This window comes from Lycorma delicatula, chromosome 5 (genome assembly GCF_047948215.1).
Source record: "Lycorma delicatula isolate Av1 chromosome 5, ASM4794821v1, whole genome shotgun sequence".
Taxonomy (NCBI): Eukaryota; Metazoa; Arthropoda; class Insecta; order Hemiptera; family Fulgoridae; genus Lycorma; species Lycorma delicatula.
This window is the reverse complement of record NC_134459.1, coordinates 81,009,374-81,031,986: the sequence shown is the minus strand read 5'-3', so window position 1 is coordinate 81,031,986 and position 22,613 is coordinate 81,009,374. Positions and strand designations below refer to the sequence as shown.

The 22,613-nt window shown below is 28.7% G+C and overlaps 1 protein-coding gene across 3 annotated transcripts; it reads right to left on the bottom strand.

The window, feature by feature from the left end:
* Positions 1-496: 496 nt before the first annotated feature.
* LOC142325120 (nuclear receptor-binding factor 2-like) lies at positions 497-22,346 on the bottom strand. 3 transcript variants are annotated; one of them, XM_075366476.1, is made up of 4 exons: positions 22,075-22,346; positions 11,893-12,077; positions 11,636-11,755; positions 497-1,436 (listed from the first exon to the last, which is right to left on the bottom strand). In XM_075366476.1, exons 1-4 carry the CDS (start codon positions 22,099-22,101, stop codon positions 1,022-1,024), a joined length of 747 nt encoding a protein of 248 aa, XP_075222591.1. In that variant the 5' UTR covers positions 22,102-22,346; the 3' UTR covers positions 497-1,021. The 3 variants fall into 3 exon arrangements, with proteins under 3 accessions (XP_075222591.1, XP_075222592.1, XP_075222593.1); XM_075366477.1 differs by lacking the exon at positions 22,075-22,346 and adding an exon at positions 21,844-21,867; XM_075366478.1 differs by lacking the exon at positions 22,075-22,346 and adding an exon at positions 21,676-21,805.
* Between the last annotated feature and the right edge of the window lie 267 nt (positions 22,347-22,613).

The window sequence follows — 22,613 nt, the reverse complement described above, 5'->3', positions numbered from 1 at the left end:
TAAAATAATAATAATAAATCTAATAGAAACAGATTGGTCTGCAATGCAAGACACTCATTATTTAACAAGTTAATTTAAATTACCATCTCCTATGTACTTGAAATCATGTAATAAAATTAACAATCAAATCTCATCAACAAAAATTCAAAATCAAAACTAAAAATAACAATGCCCATAATTATTATTTTATTTTAAAAATAAATAATTTAAACCTAAGTGTCAAATTCCAAACAACTAATAATTCATTCAAAGTGAGAAAAAATGTCTGCTATTGAAAAATGTTTCATTACGTATTCTTGATCATCAAAAACATCAATGATCATTTAGAATTGAAAACAATTTCCTAAACTAAAAAAATAAAATAAGAATAACAATTTTAAAATGTTAACACTTAAAAAAAAATAATGTATACAAGGAAAGGCTAGTACGCAAAATCCAGAATTTTGTACATTGTAAAGAAATAATTCACAAATAATTCCAGTGAAAACAACAAAACTATCAGAAGTAAATTTTAATATCAAGCTTACAATAATTAAATACAGGCTTACAAAAATTAAAAAAAAGGTTTATCATCTTACTTCAATGTACTGGCATGAAAAAAAGGAAATATATCTATAAAATAATATTTGATTTTTACAAAATAATTACTCATAACCAGATTTTGATATGCATCCATGGTAAAAAACACTGAAAAATTAAGCACCACTTAATCAAATAACACTGGTAACAAATAAATGAAAACTAAAAAGTACAGTGTATTCAACAATTATTTTCAGATTATGGTGAATGATACACCAAAAATCTTAACAGAGATACTTAATAATAATAAAAAATTTCTGATCAAAGTTAATTAGTTTAATCACAGTTGTTGAATAAGTAATATAATGGAAAGCACACTACTCTAATATTATGTTACTTATTAGACTAATAACTTAAATCTTCTACAGCTTATCTAAACACTAAATGATTTCCTAACAGCCTGCTTATAATAAAGAAACAGTCATTTAACTAATCAAAACTATCAGAGGTTATCAAAATTAAAATGTGGCATTTCAAGAGGAGCAAGATATGGTAATGATGATACAACCATATCTGAAGGTACAGATGCTGTTGTAACATTAGTTGATGATCCTGCATTAATGGTTGAAATTGGTACCAAATTATCTTCTGGCTCATACTTTCGCAATCTAGCTCGTAACATTTCTACTTGTCGTTCACTAGCGTCCAACTGCGTTAAAAGTTGTGCTATTAAAGTTCTCAATTGCATGTTTAATGTATGCAATTCCTCAATAACCATTTGATCATCTTTTGGCCGTTTAACACCTTGTAATGGCGGTGAAGATGGTGACGCAGGAGGGGTTTCACTACTAATGTCTCCTGTGTCTATTTTGGCAGGACCAAGCTGGTCTAGTAGAGAATCTGCCTCTTCCATAGCCCTAATTTAAAATAGTAAAAAAAAAAAATTATTAATATAACATATATGAAAATAACATAATTTTTTAGATCACAGAAATGCAGCACACAAAAACAATTAAGTAAATATTTTGCATATTGCACAAAATATCATACCAATCATCATGTTTTAAAATTATTTTTTTTAAAGTAAAAAATTTATATTATTCATATTTTACTGTAGATAATATTACAGAAAAACGCTTCCTGAATTCCAAGAGAATATAAAGTAATTCTTTATTAAAATTAAACGAAAGTAATATTGACTAATGAAATACTGAATCTATGAAAAAAATAAAAATTTAAGCATTTTTATATAAAAATCTAACCTTTTAAAATATTCCATTACCATAAATCATATATCTTTCATTTAAAAACTGAAATAAAAAACATTTTTCTCCAGTAAAAATCTTTATCAAAATGTTTTTTAACATATATATTTAAACATGATTTTTTTTTTTTTTGTCATTAAGACATATTTAAACATGAATATTTTTTAATTACGTAAACAACATTTCTGGATAAATCAAAAATATGTATGATCACCGAGTAATTCTTAACTAATTGAAAAATTATTCATTGATAACTGAATATTTAAAAATTTTTAAATAATAAATATCACCAACCACTAGCATCAACAATAGTCGCTTACATTTTACAACTAGAGTAGAGTAAAAAAAAGTACTGTAAATATTGAAAAATATGCTACACAGAATGTTTTTAATATACTTTACACTACTATCGAGACACATCACAAAAAGCACTCGTACACACATTAATTACCTTAAATCTAAGAGTAGCACACCGCTCTGAAAAAAAATTGTTGGCTCATCCATACTAATCTCTTCATCCATTTTTAAGCTCTTCTTTCTTTTTATTTGCTTTATTTTAACTCACAATGTTTTTTAATTCTTTTTTCATGTTTGTCCTCAAATCTTGCATCCTTAATTTAACATACTTTCTGACATTGCCGATTGGTGAAATTTTACATAGTTAATAAGGTAGGGTGACAATACAATATTTCACAATTACTTTTGCAAACATCCCCTGTACGAAGGTAAATTAAGGATGCGGGTGTAAAAAATTGCAAAATGGCTATGCGGGGTTTTAAATTCAAATTAACCTACTAATTAAACTCATGTAATGTATGATAAAAATTTGAATAACGATGAGACTACCAAAGACAAGAGTTAAGTCTTTGGTCTTTTTGTAGTCTCTTGTTTTATTGTTATAATCTACCTGTTTGGATTTTTTTTAACAAAAAAAAGTTATAAAACAATTCCTGAAAATGCCATTTCCAGTTAGGAAACTTTTTATCAACTTATTTTGCCTGCATGGTCTAAGAAGAGATTTATTTAATGAAAATTTACTGGATTTTTTAATGAAAAACCTGCTGTATTGGAGTTTGGTTCTCCACTTCTTCATCACTTCCTCAGAAGCCATCCCTTTGTCCATACATTTTTATGTTCTTGTGAAAGAATCTATAATCTTTTTTCTTTCTTTGCATAAAGGCATCCTACCTACATATGTATTATTACAAAAATATTTAAAAACTTGCTTCATACTTTTAGTCATATATTAATCAAATTATTAACATTGCATGAGTTTAATTAATAGGTTAATTTGGATTTAAAACCCTGCATAGTCAATTTGCAAAACTCCTGAGTTGTGAAATGCTCTAAAATCAGAGAATATAACTTTTTGGAATATCTTTTTTCCTGCATATACTTTAACTTAGCGATCCAGGTTCTGCATCTTACCAAGTATGTAGAATTGGAGTAAATGAATCCAAATATACAAAATGTTTTTAGGCTGAGATGTGTAGGCCTTGTCCCATTTCCCTACAAATCTTAATTAATGCATTGGAAATCTTACTTTTAAAGATTTTATCCCCAGTTCAAACATAAATAGATTTTTTGGTACATACTCACTATGCTGTTATACAGCAAAACATTTCTGTAATGTTTTCTCATAAAAGAGAGAAGAGAAAACCATGCTTACAGCACCTTCACTACAAAATAAGGATTTTTTTTTCAAAAATTGGAAAAATTATTTTTATTACTTGTGTAACAACATAAATATTTTATGTTACATTATTCTGTTAATCCAAAAGTGAGGTATTCAATTATTTGAGATGTAATTAATATCTGAATTGAAGAAATTTAGTAATTGTTCCTCTTCTAAAAAATGCAAACAGTACTATAACTTTTTTTGTTTATAAAATTAAACTGAATAAGTTTTTTTAAAGGTAGTAAAATAAATGAATGAGTCAATTGCATTAATTTTTTGGAGGCTAGTTGAAGGCCAAATTTTTGTAGAAAAATGGTTTGTTTCATTATTATTCTAATCTGGTTTGGTTGCTTTCTTTCACCATTCTTTATTAACATGGCAATCTGCTATACTAAACTTGCTTTCACTGTTATTGGGTACATTTACATAATTAAGATCATTTAGTTAAATTGGGATCTGTATGTATACTTTGTTACAGTCACCAGAACTACATTATAGCATCTAATTGTACAGTGTATCTTTTATGACTACTGTTTTTGTTCGTTTTTCACGTTACTGAACTATAAGTCTTAATTATGATTTGTAGTAATCATTGCTGGAAAATAAAAGCGTACTGTTACCATATATATGCCTAGCTTAATATCGGTGGATGCAATGCTAGCAGCTCTGATGTCATGGGAGTACAGCATACATACATGCTTACACAAGCATCACTCCCACTACATAGCTGACCATGCAGCTCTCCTACCATAGCGGCCCCACCAGTCACAGGCTCCAATAAAAGAGCAAATGTTCAATTCACCATTAACCACCACCTGGAGAAGATCAAGAAGAAGAAGACAGAAGTTTCTGGCTGGCTCAATGTGGGACTCCCTGCCGGAGCAGCAAGCCTGGTCATCCCACCAAGGAAGCCGCTGGCCGCCAACGCTACCTTCCCACCTCAGCTCGCCAAACTTCAATCGCCCTGACCGGCAAACTCAGCAGCAGGAGTCAGCCCAGCGTGGAATCGCTCAGGGAGAACCGCCTCAGCCACGCCAGCAGAAGACAACCAACACCAACTCAACACTGCAGGGCTCTGGGGCCATCACTGCCACACTATAGTGGGGACCCAACTGCCGCTGAAGGGAAGTTTGGTCTGATCTCACTTGCCGAGCCGCAACTCCCTGACTACAGCCGAGTCTACATCGCTGGGGACGAGCTTCCAGCCCAACAGCTGTTCTCAGAGCTAATGCTAAAATGGCCCTTTTCAGGGCAACCGCTCCAGAAACCTCAAACAGCCCTTTTCAGGGCTACCACAAGGTTTTAAATTACCACAAGCTATTGAAGCCATTCAGTGACAGCCCTTTTAAGGGCTACCATAAGGTTTTAAATTGCCATGACCCATTGAAGCCATTCGGCGACAACAGCCCATTTCAGGGCTACCATAAGGTTTTAAAGTGCCAATGCCATCAAAGCCATTCGGCGACAGTACTTTATTTTAACTGAAGATAAGACTGGAATTATCAGGTGTTTTCAGAATTGAAATTTTTTTTTAAATGTTATATACAGCCAATTTAAAAATTATTTAAGATTTCTACAGTTCCAGCAAAAAAAAAAGATCTTCAACACTCCTAAATACTTAATAGCTTTGCTTAGGCTTACTAAATACTTAATTAATTAGTATTAATTACTTAGAGCTTTGCTTTTTTTATTAACAAGTCTACCTGACTTTTTAATCATAAAATGTATAAGTGATTACAAAAAATAACAAAAAAAATTACTCAATTGTTTAAAAATAGTATTACTGTAATGCCTTTTTTTTAAATTTTAAAAAATGTTGATTTATGTATTTGTGAATGTGTAATTATTTTTATAGTTGCATAATTTAACATTTTTTATAGTGTATGTATATACTTACATAATATGTAAACCTTTAACACATAATGCTAAACAAAAAATATTCAATGTGACCCCATACTAACTTAATGCTTTACTGTATTTCCATTCAATTAATAAAAAGAATGACAATTTATCATTAAAGAGATAATTTATTAAGAGATTTATTATTAAAGAATGATAATTTATCATTAAAATTTATCAGTAAAGAGAAAAGAGAAAATACTTCAGGTCTGGAATTTAAAACATTGACTAGAACTCTAAAGATTATTAACTGATTCTCTTTCTAAATAAGAGTAGTGACTTACAACTTGTTATTTCTCTCTCTTTATATTATTGTTTACACTGGAATTTTCATAACTGAATTATTCCACAGTCAATACAGCATAGTCTAGTTCATACATTACATAATTTACAAATCCTAGTTTGATGATGTTCATAGTTCTGGTAATCCAGACATCTATTTTAAAATGGGCATATTTGGACTTTTTTATATGATAAATTATATGATGCTAATTTTTGCTTTAACGCCTCTGAAATATCATCAGAAATGATTACTTCATTATGCACCAGTTGAAAAAGGTATGCTTAAATTTTTATTAAACCAAAATGTAAATCACAAAAATATGTAGTTTTTTCACCTATTTCAGATAACTCAATAACTGTTCACTTTGGAGAAAAGATAGAGAAAACAGTTTTATTATTAAATTTTATACACAATATCATCAGTTCCAATTCAAAAAATACATTATTATTGATGCAAAAATAGCAATAACTGTCAAAAAATGAAAAAAAAAAAACTTTTTGGGGAATTTGTTTCAAGTACTAATATTATGCATAGGCCCTTCAGATTTTGTCTCAAAGATATGACAAAGCAATATACCAAATTAAAAATTTTCCAATCCAGATTTAAAAAAAAAAATGCAAATTTTCCAAATTGTGTACGTCCTGAAATAAAGTCTCTAGATACTGGAAAATTTAATCACATATAAAAGAACACTTAAATTTTCAAATACATTTTGAAAAATTTAAATCAATTATTTCGGAGAGCCTAGGGAATTTTTCAAACATATTTGCAATTTTTTTTTCTTTTAAACAAATTATAATCTTCACAAATTTTTATCTAAATTAATTTTAAAAAGCACAGCTTAAAGTACCCAGAAAGACACTTCTTAAAAAAAAAAAAACATGGAAATTTGTCCAATAGAAGCTGAGATAATTGCATTTTGAAGGTGCATCACTATTTTGGATTGCATGAAATCAATTTTGATTTGCTTGAATTCTATTTTGAGCTGGCCAGAGCGGCCAAACGTTTAGCTATCCCCACCACTGCCACCCATGCATTTTTCGTGCAGCTTGAGTATTTTCAATCGACATTTTATCTATGTTGCACATGAGCACAGGAGTGGAAAATATATACCTGGAAAGTACTTGGAGAAATGAAAATATTTGTCAAAAAACAGCTCTACTGTACTTTTAGTATTGTTGTACATGGAAGGCAACTTTGATCAATTAAATCTCCTGAGATAATTAACAATCAAACCTTTTTTTAAGAAGCGTCTTTCTGAGTACATTTAAGCGGTGCTTTTAAAAATTAATTTTGATAAAATTTGTGAAGATATTCAATTTGTTTAAAAGTAATCAAATTGCAAGTATGTTTGAAAATTCCCTAGCCTCATGAGTAATTTCCCAAGAATTTATGAATATATTCACCTAGGAATATATAAACACATTCCCTAGGCTCTATGTTTCTCATTCAAACATAGAGACAAAACAGCAGCCAGAGTGATTGCACCATTCTCCCAGACCAAAGAAGTTCAAACAAAAATGGGATAAAATAATTACTTGATAAATAAAAAAAAATTGCATCAATTCCTTAAAAAGGGAGATTTACATTTAACCAACAGGCTAAACTTATTTAGAAATGGGTTTCTGAATGCATTAATTTTGGTTAATTTTATTTTAAGTTTGTTTAAAAATTTGAATTTTTTATCTTCAAATATATATAGTAAAACTTTTTTTAAACAAAACAGAAATCATTACCATGAAAATAGAAAAACTAAAAGGCATCTTTTTTTAAGTAAGTTCAGTTTTGAATTTGCTACCTATGTATGTGATGCAAACAGATGGCACTTGCGTAACTCAGTCTTCAATCCATTGTCAGGGATTAGCCACAGTAGTTTATCCACTTTGTTGTAAGCTGTTTATTCATTTATAATTAGTGTTACAATTTGCAATCTCACTAAGTATAGTATAAGAGGAATAATCCAGTCTTTGATGGCAAAAACAATTCTGCAGCTGAAATTCACAGGAAAACTTGTGCCCTACAGGCCAAATATTGTGTGATACTAAAGTAAGGTAATGGTTCTATTGACTCCAAGGTGATAGAATATTCATTATGAAGAACAAAGCAGCTAGCCCTCAGTGATAACAGATTTGATTGAAAAGTTGACAAAAAAATTTGATAAAACACTTTGCCATTTCACAATTATCTTTGTTTCATAATCTTTCATTTATAAAAATTTGACTGAAAAATTGTGTGCCACATAGTTGCCAAAGACGTTAACTGATTCACACAAGGAAAACATCTTTCTGCAGCGCATGAAAATTTGCAAATGAACTGTCTAAAGGTGATAAATTGTTTGATCACATTCCTACCAGAGATGAAACCTGGATTTCTCATTTAAACATGAGACAAAACACCAGCCAAAGGGACTGCACCATTCTCCTAGACCAAAAACGTTCAAACAAGAATGTTCAGTACAAGTGCTTATGGCTACTGTCTGGTTTTCGGACAAAAAGGTTGTCTTGCTTGTTCAATTTAGTAAGCTACTGTATATACCAAATATATTGTGAAACATTAAAAAATCACAGAAGAGCTACAAGAAAATGAATGATGTGAGATGCTATCCTGCGGGATTCTGTTTTTGTAAGACAATATCTGGCTACACGTGGTGAAACATACAGTGAGCAGTTGGAAAAGTTTTGCAGGAAGATCTATCATCAATCCTATAGCCCGTCCAGACTTAGCTCCCAGCAATTATTTCATTTTTCTTCTCCTTAAATAATGACTTGCATCAAAAAGTTTAATAAAAGAATTGATAAAGTTTGAGACGAATTGATAAAAGGCATTACTGCATGATTTAAGTCACTGGCAGCAGAATTTCTTGAAGAGGAAATGAAGAAGCTAGTAAAATGCTATGAAAAATTTGTTAATTTAAATGTAGCTACGTAGAAAACTAGTAAATGAATGTAGTTTTTATTTACAAGTAATAAAAATTGTTCATATTTTTTAGTTTTGTTTTTATTTCAAAAAGGACCTTATTTTAAAAACAAGCCTGGTATATGTCAACTAATATCAATTAAGACAAGTGCAAACCTATAGACAGAATTAAAAAATATAACAGTCCAAATGATTACAATAAAACAATATTTAAAAAAAAAGTACAAAACAGTACTAATCACTTAAAAATTGTCACTATAAAGAAAATTAATTGGTTGTAATCCAAGTTTCTATTGAAAAAAATCTTTCAAGGAAAGTTGTTTATAATTCAACTTTTACTAAGGCTACAAATTTAATTATGCAGATTTTTATGTCTGCTTATAGTACAAGATTTGGCAGCTGATTTCTGCAGGTATCTGTTTTTTAATGAAACTTGATTTAAATTAATGATAATGATAATTTAATACATTACTGCCGGGTTGCCTAGAAAAAATTAGTCACAATTACCTTTAATTAAATATATTGTAATTAATTTGTTTTAACAAATTGCAACTATATTGTTTTTAAGTGAATTAAACATAATTTGAAAGAAAATAATGTGATGAATGTAAAAAAAATTGTTGCCAGCTCTCAGTCAGCCGCCGGATGTAAACGGCAGCTAAAAGCTGCCGGATGTAAACAGGTATGTTATTGTTAATTACTTAAGCTAATCATGTTTTTCAAAAAAATTATATAATAAATTGAGGTTTAATCTTTTCTGTACACGGTACTACATGGTTGCCTGTAAAAAAAAAAATGGCCGCAAGTGGTGGTTGCCATTATTTGAACTAATTACTTTCAGTCTGGATGAGTGTGAATGAGAGAGAAGGAATGCGTGCGATACTTCATGTTGTAAACAACGACTATTGTGTACAGAAGAAATAAACTTCAATTTAGTACATAATTTTTTGGAAAACACGATGAGCATAAATAATTAACAATAACATAACAGTTAACACCTGGCAACTTGGAGGTTGTGGCTGACTCAAAGATGGCAATATTTTTTTTTAATTCTTCACGTCATTTTCTTTCAAATGATGTTTAATTCACTTAAAAATTATAGTTGCAATTTGTTAAAATAAATTAATTGCAATATATTTAATTAAAGGTAACTGCAGCTAATTTTTGCTAGGTAAGGCAGTAAATGTATTAATTATCATTAATCATTCATTCAAATCGAATTTCATTAAAAAAACATATACCTGCAGAAATCAGCTGCCTTGGACTATTAAAGAAAGTTCATTTACAAATTTTATTAAACCAGTTCAGCCATTCATGCACAATCCTGTACAAACAGAAATGGGAAAAATTGAGAAAATGGGCTAACACGATAATGAGCTTAAATAGAAAAGAGAATGCTTCTTTCACTTCAATCTTGTGTGAAATGCAAGCATAAAATGAAAAAACATATTCTTAGAAATTTACAAATAAAACTTGTACGCAATAAATATAAATTTTGTGATCCCTATAAAAAAAAATTACATCACTGGCCTACCTAAACAAGACTACCTTTCTCAGAAGCAGTCTCTCTGTGGGGCCTAATCATCTCATATCTCTTCCTTTTCCTCATCTTTCATTTTTTCTTTCTTTTATGAATGAAATAGGAATATGATCATCCTGCTTCATGGAACCTTCTACTAGCTAATCAGGCAGCAACTATTAGGGTTGCATGATGTATGACAGTCTGCCTGTGAAACTGTCCAAGAACCCAATTTCCTATCCATGGAGGGATATCACAAACTAGCACTTGAGATGCCTACTGGGTTAAGCCAGATTACCACTTCTCTCATAAAACTGAATCTAAACTTTTTAACAAAAAAAAACTCCAAATCTATATAGCTTCTACTAAATCTGTGACATTCACAGAATAGATTGGCCAAATCTTATAAATTAAAAACTAAAAGAAAATTAGGCAGATCATAATTTGGCGACTTAAATTAAAACTCAAGCGGTAAAATATAACATACACTTCACTTAGAATATACAATTAATAAGTTGAAAAAATTTATGCAAGGATTTTTCTCAAAAGTAACCCAAAAAAAAATGTTTTAATAACATAGAAAACTTTGAAAACTTCTAATCAAAAAATACCATAAAATATAAATAAGTTTATTTTGAATTAGGATGAATTTGTTTAAACAAGAATCACATCATATCTACCTATGAAATTTGTAACAATAAAATTTTATATTAAAATTTGATTATCTAAAGATTTTTACATGATTGTGATAAAAGAAATATCAGAAAAAAATTCTGTTTATTTTTTTAAAATTTCATTATGCAAAGATTTTGGCTATTTCTTAGACAATACGACTAACTTAAAATATCAATAAATGCAAATTAATGCTGTAAAATATGGCATGCTATCAGTTGAAGTCTTACTGATCAATCAGTAAAGGGGCTATTTAAACAAATTTATACTTAAAACATTCCTCTATACTCAATAAATACAATGATAAAAAATTAAGCTCAGCCATTAAGTTTTTGAGTTTTATAAAAATTAATCTGGATATGAAATTACCTTAAATTATAATTCTGTCAGTAGTTTATACATAAATGGATAACAAAACGTTTTAAAAGTACATTGTAATATTTTAGAAGAAAAGTACACACTTCTCTAATTCAATCAAAGAATGACTACAAATAGCATTAATAAGGGGGGGGGACTAACCAGAATTCTTTTTTCCAGAGAATTAGCAGTTCATGGTCTTCTTTTCATAGCAATCAGTCTATTCATTATATCAATACCACCTTCAATAATTTTGAGGGAATTACCTATTCTTCTTTGGCTGTCCACACTCAAACACATTTGAAAAATATCTATAAAAATGGTAACAGCATACTGTATGGAAATAAAAAAATAACCAAAAGTCAAAACATAACAGATAAACTGAACAAAATTAAACTTTATAGGTTAATAAAATGTTCTAAAAAAATCCATAAAGTTATATAATTACTTTCAGTTCTTGTTTTTAATAAAAATTGTCCATTGCATATTATGATTAATGAAATTACACCATTAAAAATTTTACAAACCTGAATATAGCACATTGTAAATCTTGATCTCTGCTTTCTTGAATCTTCTTTTCAGAAGCCATTTTACGTTTTCTATGTTCAATAGCTTTCTTCCTTTTATCAAATTGGAATTTTTTTACTCTAGAAAAAAGTAAATTAATAATACAAATAAAATAATAATATTAATAAAATTTACTGCAGTATATTATAATTCATCCATCAATAACAATATAAATGTACCCGCTGACAAAAAATACATTATCGTTAACAGTTATTACCGAATAATGTCCTTCTGTTTATTATGGTATTCTTGTTGCAGTTTAAGCGATTCTAAAGCCTTGGTGACATTGGTCAAGGTCATGGCATGCTGCAATAATTCAGAAGCACGCTGGTGGCACAATAATGCTTCATCAAATCTTCTAAACTGGATATGAATTTCAGCCTTCCTATCATTCTGATGAGCCTAAAAATAATAAAAATATAAAACTAGCTATTTAAAATATTAAAATTATAACTTAAAATATTAAACATACATAGTACTATATTAAAAAAATTTCCATCAATGGAACCGAAGCAATTTACTTGATGGAATTTTTCTAAGGGTTAATTTTGTTATATTGTAGCTTATTGGAGTTAACATGTTATTAGTTATTGCATACACACATAGTTTTCAATATTTATTCAAATCGCATTAATCTTGGCTATTTCTGATATAAGTATTTTAGATGTCATATAATTTCAATGACTTTTAAGATTTTAAGACTACACTGTCACATTCTGAATTCCCAAAAATATTTTATTATCAAACAGCACATCAGAACTACTAATCTGAAAAAATAATTTTATCCATCCATAACTATATCTTGAAAATCACCCTTGAAACAAAACCTTAAGTAGCTATGATCAATGCCTGATAAATTTATCTTAAAGTCAACACAGACATATACAGTACATTCAAAAAGTAACAACTACACACCTATATAAAAACAATGATGTTGAGATAAGTTATTGTGGATGTTTTCTGCAAAGATTGGTAATCCTGCATTAAGTGCAGGTTGCTTACGCAGGCCAATCAGGCTGGTGTCTTTGAGACAAGAAGTGCCTTTGAACGACTGAGACTATGTCTTTCTATATGCCTCAAAATGGTGTTAATTTTAGCCAGTGAATATTTCTCATTGAATACACTTGTCTGTAAGCATGGTGAGTACACACAGACAACTACATACAACTATGCAGTTCATAAAAATCTTAGTCTCAATCCATATAAAGTGACAGCTGTTCAATAGTTATTGGCCAGGGACTGTGGAAAGTGAATTCAATATCGTGAATGGTTTCTACTGTTTGACAATTCTGATGATATTTTGGACTACATTTTCTATTCTGACAAGGCAAGGCTTCAATTATCAGAGTATGTACACATACAGAAATGACTTTTTATAGTCTTCTAACAACATACTGCCACACATGAAATTCCTATACATGACCAGAAGATCAGAATGTGAATTGCAATATCCAAGATAAGTAATAGTATGCCCAATATTCTTTCCAAAAACAATAAATTCAGCTCATTATTGTGAAATCATTCAACTGTTCATGGGAAAGGTAACAAAGAATGAAATTAATAATGCTTGGATTCAGCAAGATAGCACAACCATGCATACAGCCAGGTAGTCCATTAAATTACTGCAAGGTTTTGGAGATCAAATCATTTCTAAGAGTTTGTGGTCCCCTCATTCTCAGACTTAAGCCCACCAGATTTTTTACTTCTAGGGTTATACAAAAACTGTTCATCGATGAAGCTTCTCATAGCCTCCACAAACTTCAAACTACTATTCATGATTTCACCAAGAACACTCCATATGAACTTGTAAGTCTTTGAGAACAAGAAAAACACACAGATATGACTGGATGTTTACAAAAATCATTTCCACTAACTACTGTAATGTAAGTCAATATTACATATTGTACTAGTGCACAGCTGTGTGTAGTTTTTTCTTAAAACACCTATACAATATTTTTTTTTATATATATGTCCTATAAATCATATTAATGCATTTTCTATGAACTGAAAGAAAAGGAAAAAAGCACAACTTTTATCAGAATAATTCTATTTTTATAAAATTTAATCCTAAAAAAAAAAGAGCTGAAAAATAAAACTGAATTACAGTCTATGATAAAGTAAATGTCATAATATAACTAAAATAACATTAAAATAAATTCAAAGATAACCAGCAACCTGTGGAATACTTGCAGTACTTACATAATCTGAAGAGAAAAAAAATGTTATTTTCTTCCTCTAACTTATACACAGCTTTAGGTTGACAATTACAAAATTATTACTTAGAGAAATCTATAGCTGCTAGCTATTTAAGCTTATGTTGCACATTAATCTTAAAAAGTTTGTTTTTCTAAACAGATTTTAATGAAAAAAAATCATACACAATAATTTTCATAAGAAAATTCACAAACTGTTGTCAATAATTAAGAAAAATGTATGAATCATCAAATGATAGATTTAAATTTAATTATAATCAGCCATACACCAATCTTTTTTTAATCTAAGTTGTGTTTTACAAAGTAAAGCAATGTTGAAACACCTGATCCTTCATCCACAGGTCACTGTGCCCAAACCATAGACACATTATAAAGAAACAAAATTACCTATATATATATATAAAGGATTTTAATATCTGATATTTCATCAGTAATATCAAACAAGTCAGGTACCATTAACTCATAGAAATTATACTCACTAATACTCAACCAAAATGGCAATATAAATTTATAGTAAAAAAATGCATCTTGCAATAAAATAAAAAATACATATTTCACTAGCACTTATGAGTTACAAAATTGTATCAAATTATGTGGAATGCAATTAAACTGATCAAGAGCATATTCATTCATTAACTGTCTTCTGCCATTAGGGCAGATCCTGTCATGGCTGCGGTTCTCCACTCTTGTTCTATCCTTTGCAAACCTGTTTGTTTCCACAAATTTTCCCTTTTGCATAAAACCATCCATCACTTGAAATCTCTTCCTTTCCTTCCATCACATCCACTAATAAACACCTTCTTTTCATACAATGTCCTAGCCAGTTTCTTTTCCTATATTCAATCACATTTAGCATTTTTCTGTTCTCTCTGATTCTCCTTAATACTTCTTCATTTGTTACATGGTCTTGTCATCTGACATTTATCATTTTGCATCACACCCACATCTCAAACGCCTCAATTCGTTTTCTGTCCGCCTTTCTCATAGTCCATGTTTCAGCTCCATAGAACATCACATTCCAAATAAAAAATTCATTAATCTCTTCCTTAATGCTAAATTTAACTTTCCACATACAGCAGTATTCCCTTCTTATTAAATGCCTCCTTACTTCTTGACATTCTTGTTTTAATTTCTACGTTACAACTCAGGTCATCAGTTACACAGTACTGAAATTGGTTTTTTCACCTGCTCTAAAACTTCATTTCCTATCTTAATTTCAATCTTCTCCTGTTTTCCACCTAATATCAAATATTTTATCTACTTTTTTTTTATCTTCATACCCTGACATTCACAAGTTTCAAGTCATCAAGCATTTCATTTAGTTTACTTGGACTCTCCACCAGTACCACCATGTCATTAGCAAAACATATACATTATATTCTTCTTCCCCTGATCTTGACAATTATTACTGATCTTGTACTCTTGCACAAACACCTATACAATATTTTTCTTTTTTATATATCTGTCCTATAGATCATATTAATGCATTTACTATGAACTGAAAGAAAAGGAAAAAAAGCACAACTTTTATCAGAATAATTATATTTTTATAAAATTTAATCCTAAAAAAAGAGCTGAAAAATAAAACTGACTTACAGTCTATGATAAAGTAAATGTCATAACTTAACTAATATAACACTTAAGTAAATATACTAAAATAATTAAATGCTTTCCCAATTGGAAAGCATTTAATTATTTCTTTCCGACATATAAACAGTGTTTATGGCATGCAGCCTCCCTCCCTCACTCCCCTTCCAATCCCTATTCTTCTGGTCATTTCATCTCCTACCTTCACTTTTATTCTCTGGTTATAGTAGCTGTTATTAGGCGCCTCTCTTTCCAGTTAACTTCCTTCTTTTCCAATTAAAAGCTTTCTCTAGGTCAACAAATACACCCTCCGTCTCTCTTCCATGTACCTCTCATCTATTACTCTTAGCAGCCCTATTATGTCCCTTGTTCCAACACTTCTAAATCCATACTGTTTTTCCTCAATACTAGCATCCAATTTATTGTATATACTCTTATTTAGAACCCTTAACAAGAGCGTATAGTTTAATTTTTCATAAGATATGAGTACTGTGACCATATCATCACATCCTCTGCTATGAAAAATAACCCCAAGTGATTAAAAATAATCCCCTACAAGTGGTTGGTTAAGAAAACAACTTCACTTGCAATATAATGTCCAAATACAAGCATGTCAAGCTGGATCTACTTTTATAGCTACCAACAGCAATTACATTTCATTTAATCTAACAGCATATTTTTATAAATCAGCAAGCAAAAAATAAAACATCGTTCCATATAATCTCCATCAATTTTAAGTTATGTTTCTAGAAGGTTTATTAAGAACAAAATGCAGGATCTTGTACGTTTTTCTTTACAAATGTTTTTAAATTTTTATAAATATCTAAACTATATTTTATACACTCAGTGAATACATGCCAGATCTGAACATATGTACAGATAAATATAGGTATAGTCTAGCTAAAACTAGACTATTTAATCAAGTTACTGTGTTTATCTAATAAATGTTGGTGGATTCATTTAGTAAATACACTTCTGAAAAATCATCTTCTGTCAGTCTTTCATTTCCTCCAAATAACGTACAAATTCATTCATTACTTTGAACCATTAGTTGCTCATGATTCTTTTAAGTCTTTTTTTCATTTTTCTTGCAAGTATGTTGATTTTAAAATTTGAATTTTGTTTTTGATTTGCGGTATTCCAGACCAAATCAAATATTATTAATAATAATCTGTTTTTTAATTTTATTTCTTAAATTTCTTTGTATGTTAGGTGTTAACTTTTATAAATGTTTATATTAGTATTCAAAAGCCTATTTGCCCCTGAAGGCTTCAACAAATTTTATCATCATTTCATTCCAGTGAGAAATCATTCTGATAAATTAGGCTTTTTAAACACATAATAAAATATGAAAAATTATCTTGAAACAACATCAAATTTGTTGAAATAAAACTTACTTTATTGGACAGACTTTATCGAATGGCACGTGAACACCAGTGCAACTGGTGTCAAGTTCTTGAAAAAAGTGAAAGGGTGTCTACATATTCTTTGGATGCATAAACAGACAAGCAATTCATTATTCTAAGCAATTTACTCCATTCCTATTACCTCAAGTACTAAAAGCAATAATTCACATGGTGCAAAACTAAAAAAAATCCAGTTAGATGATCAAGTTGACCCATACAAATAAATCCAATTAAAGTGGTATAAATTTAAAATAATATTTCTCAGTGAAAATTAAGCTATTAATTGTAGTGAATGCAAGAATTTATTCCATGCTTCATGTGCAGGACTTGAAACTATGCAAAAATTCAAAAGGAAGAAATGCCAAATGAAAAAACAAGATCTCCGATCATTTTTGCACTTCCCAACACCATGGAAAGGAATATATGGTAAATAACAGTACTGAAGAGGAGTCATTTAATGAAGTAGATTATGATACGTTAGGAGCAAAATCTTAAAGTAGAAAAGTGGGAGAATATTGAGTCACGAACAGATAATGATGATATGCTATTATTTTTTTTTAATAAACTGACCGACCACATAAAAAATGTAACATGTAAAAAACAAATAACACAGAAAACTGGATAACTATTGGCTTAGTCATGTTTATAAGAAATCATGATAAATTATATAAAATTCTCCTCAACCTTTGCATTAAAACAACCTTTCAATGCCAATATATAATCTAAATATAAAAAATACAGAAATCTTTTAACCAAACTAATCAAAAAATGTAAATGACTATTACAAAAGTAAAATTTTAAAAGAACAAAAAATTATTTCAAATGTAGATCCTGCAATTTTAAATGTTTATTTTGTTCAAGTAGGTACGGAATATGCAGAAAAGTTGTTAAATGCAAATATATTTGTTATGCAAGAAAATCATCAACCAGATGTTGATATGGCAAATCCGGTTCTTTTTTTCTGTTTTCAACAAATAAAAATATAATTAATTACTCTTCTCAAAAATAATTCAGGTTTTGGTATTGAAAACACTCTTAAAAAAAATCTCTCCATATAGAGCTAAGCCTATTAAAAAATTAATAAATAATGTTTTGCCATAGGGTGTTTCACAAATAAATTTAAAATAATGCGTATGGGCTTCAAAAACACTTAATAAAAGTAACCTTAAATAGGCCTAGACTTTAAATATGTTAACAATGATACAGCTCTATGTCAAAAGCATTGTTTTATATATTAACAAAAATATAAACCTTTTTAATATCAGTAATTCATAAAATAATCTAGGGCCATTTAGGGACCTTTATAATACCCTGAAACGATCCCTATCAGTCAACAAAGGGCATTTCATGTATATTTCTGCTAAACTAATAAATCTTATTCCTGATAAATTTATGTATAACAGGGTGAGCAAAAAACTTCTTAAAGAAACAGATGAGTGGACACTGACAAATAATGTACACGAATCACTCTTCTAAACATATTTTTGCCATCCTGTCTAAATCATACAAAATTAGATAATTTTCTTTTTTTCTAATCCATCTTTAAATATTTTATTTTTTTGGAATTTTATATAAAATTTTAATTGAAAATACAAGCTAAAGAAGGCAAACTTATTATGGGTAAATTTGTGATTATAAGCATAAAAGTGTACAATATTTTCATTATATACATCATCTTCATATTCTTGTATCTTTTTGATATTACTAAATCTAGAATATTGAATTTTAATGCATGGGTACAGCTGTTCATTTGTTATAGTATTATTATGTTTAATTTTGTTTATTCTTTCATCCTTTTTGCAAGATAAGTTTAAATTTTAATTGATCTTAATCTTTAACAATTAGTTTTTGTTTATAAGAACTTTTATTTATTTATTTAGGAACTTTTAATTACTATTTAATTTAAAAATTGTTTTAATTTTTATATTAACTTTATAGAAACATTATGTAAAGTGGCTCATACCTGCGCACAAGTTGTCATTTGCAGATATTGTTAACTAATTATAAATTGCGATTCTTTTTTATATCATATTTTGTACAATGGAAATAAAATTTTATTCAATTCATACATTCAATTACTTAATAGCCTTTGACGACTAATTAAGATACCAAATATTTACAATTTAAAGTTAAGTATAAGAATAAAGTATTATTTCCTAGATTCTAAAGGTATTTAGAAAGTGGTTAGAAATAAATTCTACCATTTAGTATATCATATTTGTGCATTTCTTTCACAAAAACTGTTCATATGTATTAAGATATGGACTTTTTTTTGGATGCATGTATATCAAGGTCATTCAGAACAGTGGTGGATTTGGGGATAAGCAGCTTTTTGTATAATATGTGGATCTGTAGCTTTTTAAATTCATGATCACCAGTTGAAGGTCTGTGATTAATCAGAAACAAACATCAAAATGGCTTAGAAAAGTTGTAGAACTATATAACTTATAGCTATATTCATTGATTACATTCATGCACATATATATATATATATATATATATATATATATATATATATATATATATATATATATATATATATATATATAATATGAATGTAATCAATGAATATAGCTATATATGAATATAGCTATATATATATATATATATATATATATATATATGTTCAGTTATATTTATTCATGGATTATAAGTTGAAGGTGTGTGATTAATCAAAACCCAATAGCAGAATGATGGCTGAAAATATTATCAAAGAGCATTAGCATTCAAATATAACTGGTTCAGCAGGGAGTTAACTGGGGCTGAATCTCTCATACAAAGGCTAACGCTATCTGTGCCACTCTTATTAGTGTGTCGATATACTCATTTATATGTGCAAAATATTTTATAATATTAAGTTCTTCTAAGAGATGCAAGTTTAAAAAAAGGTACTTACGTATTAGCCCATCATGATCCTGTTACTGAAAATACTTCAAAGTTACAGGATCATTAATATATTTTACATATTAAAAATATAAGCATTATTGATATAATTATGAATATAAATTAACCAAATTTAACACTCACTTTGCTCGACTAATTAACAGTAATGTTTTGTTTTCATTATTTAAATAATAAATAATTGTAATAATTACTGAATTTATTATTTAATATTCAAAACATTACTGTGTTAATTATTTAAGGTTAGCGAGCACAGGTTAAGTTTGGTTAAATTATTTTTATAAAATAAATAAATATAAATGATTATATCAGGTGATACTAACAATAACCCAAAAGTTTTCAATTTAGAGGTTGACAAGCTAATACGCAAGTACCAAAAAATATATTAAAATAAACTTAGTTCGGTATATGATAAATAATTGATAATATTGTAGGGCCATTCCACATCAAATCAAATTTACAACAGTTACTGTACAATGAGATTTCAAAGTTATGTTAAAATAAATTGTAATGGTCACATCAAGTGTTTTACATTCATTTTTATGATGCATAAATTCACTATGTACTATTAACATGTGTCAGCATTATTTGTAATTAGCATTTTCAGTTAATTTGAGCCTAAATTATTTCTTTAACATTTCAAGAACATATATCAAATTAATTTTACTCTATGGCTAAACAAAAATATAATTCTTGGAATTTTAATCGTTTCTAAGTACAAGATCTGGTTCTTAAAAGAATAAATTATACTTTCCGATTTTACAATTTTTTCAACATATTGTAACTACAGTATCTTCTTATCAGTTGAATATCAATGTTGTAATTTTTACTGATGGGACTTTGTATTACCTTCCTCATCCGAGATATAAGGAATCAAAAATTAATTTTTTTTTAAATCCTGCACTTATATTTTATAAAAAAAAATAAAGGAAGAGGACATATCAGCTTTCAAAATTGATAAATATGATAAAAAGGAGTATAAATATTATATAACTGATGTCCCTTCCTTTCACAATGAATTACTTGAACAAAAATTGGAATTCTTGCATTCCCAATACTTTCATTCAAATCTGATTTTAGGGCATAAATATACAAGATAGGAAAATGATATACATAACACAATATGTAATAATTTTTGTGTAGAATACAATAGTTTTTTGTTTTAAGTCTCTACTTCAATTAATTTTTGAAATATTGGAAAAACCACAAATGCAAGAATTGGCAAGTGGGGCATTGTAAAATTTAACCTATTGCATATAATTTCTAAAATAAAAAAAAAAATTATTTTGAACTCTTGAAATACAGGAGAATGAATATATAAAAACATACGTCATGTAACCACCATTGGGTGACTTGACATAGATTGACCCTAGATAAATCAGTATTACAAGAATTTAACAAATAAATTCCTAAATGTATAATTAATATCAAACAGATACAATATATATAGAAACTAGTGTTTCAATAGTCTGAATAAAACAGCAACATAAATTTTCATTCAAGTTTTAAGATAAAAAAACTAAATTCTGTCAGCTGATTTACGCTTAAATTTTTTTAAGCTTTAAGCTTCTCAAGAAAATAATTAAATACTGTCTGTGTTTCATGATAGGTTATTATAGCAATTCAAATGTAACCAACACATATGATCAATAATACAACACCTTAGCAAACCAATATACTGTAGCACAATTTTAAAGCAAAAAAATTAACCAGAAAAAACAAATACAAAAATATAATCTCAAACTGTATAAAAATGTTTCTTGATTTTTTCACAGCTCGTAATCCAGTAAATTGAAAATCAACAAATCGTTCTCAAAAAATTCTTAAGGAAGTAATAATACCTTATACGAGTTTTCTTTAATTTAAATATATCAGAATAAGTGTCATATCTACCCAACAAAATCAAAACTCCGTTGTAAACATATACATTCATAAATTTTCACCAGGAACTTAAAGAACATGAAACTAAATAATAGGCTGCGCCATGAAATTAACAAGCAAACGGAAATTTTGTTAAAAAGAAAAGCACTAGTAATCGTATTTAAAAATCTTCATAATTACTTTGTTCATTCAATTATCGTAGAGATAAGATTACAGTGAGCTGCTACGAAGATAACAAAAACAACGCAACAATTTAATTTTTTCGCTACCGTATCCCAAAAAAGACAATGAAAATAAATTGAACGCACGCTAAATAGCAGACAAAATACATTATTTTAATTTCGGAACTTTTAACGTTTAAAACAGCCTTGAAAATTACGGGTCTCGGTCAAGGTTCTATATGCAACTTACCAAGTACAGAGGCGAACTATTGTCCATAAGAAAACTGCATTATTTATTGCAATGATGTTGTAACTGAACGGAATATAACAACAGTTCTAAATAAACATTAACACCTTCCAACTATTTTAAGGAATAAAATTGTTAAAAAGTCGCAATTAAACGCACAGGAAAACGTAAACAAACAAGCAGGAACTGTACGACTAATGTTGTTAATAACCAACTGTAGCAATGAGTAATACATGAAGAAGACTATACGCACACCTTGCTTCCGCTAGGAGTGAGCAGCCATTGCAGAACCTATCTATTTATCTTACGACAATGCACAAATTTTATTTTCAACAATTCCCTATTAAATTATTTAAAGTAAACACGTAGTTTAATAATAGAATCACAATTTTTTAAGATAGTTGCCAAACAATTTGATACTAAGAACCAATATTGACGTATTAGTTTTTATACATATAATTATTATTAATTTGTTAAAAAATATTTCAGTATTTTTTATACTTCTCAGTACTACGGTTGGTCATTAACCAATTTTTCAACCA

What these genes read in the sequence shown, in the direction of transcription:
- LOC142325120 (XM_075366476.1), bottom strand. Translation starts at nt 22,101, where the DNA reads ATGGACAATAGTTCGCCTCTGTACTTG. An exon ending in AAACAGAAGGACATTATTCG is followed by an intron (nt 11,756 to 11,892) that starts GTAATAACTGTT and finishes ACTTTTTTCTAG; the next exon opens with AGTAAAAAAATTCCAATTTG. An exon ending in TTACAATGTGCTATATTCAG is followed by an intron (nt 1,437 to 11,635) that starts GTTTGTAAAATT and finishes ATTTTAAATTAG; the next exon opens with GGCTATGGAAGAGGCAGATT.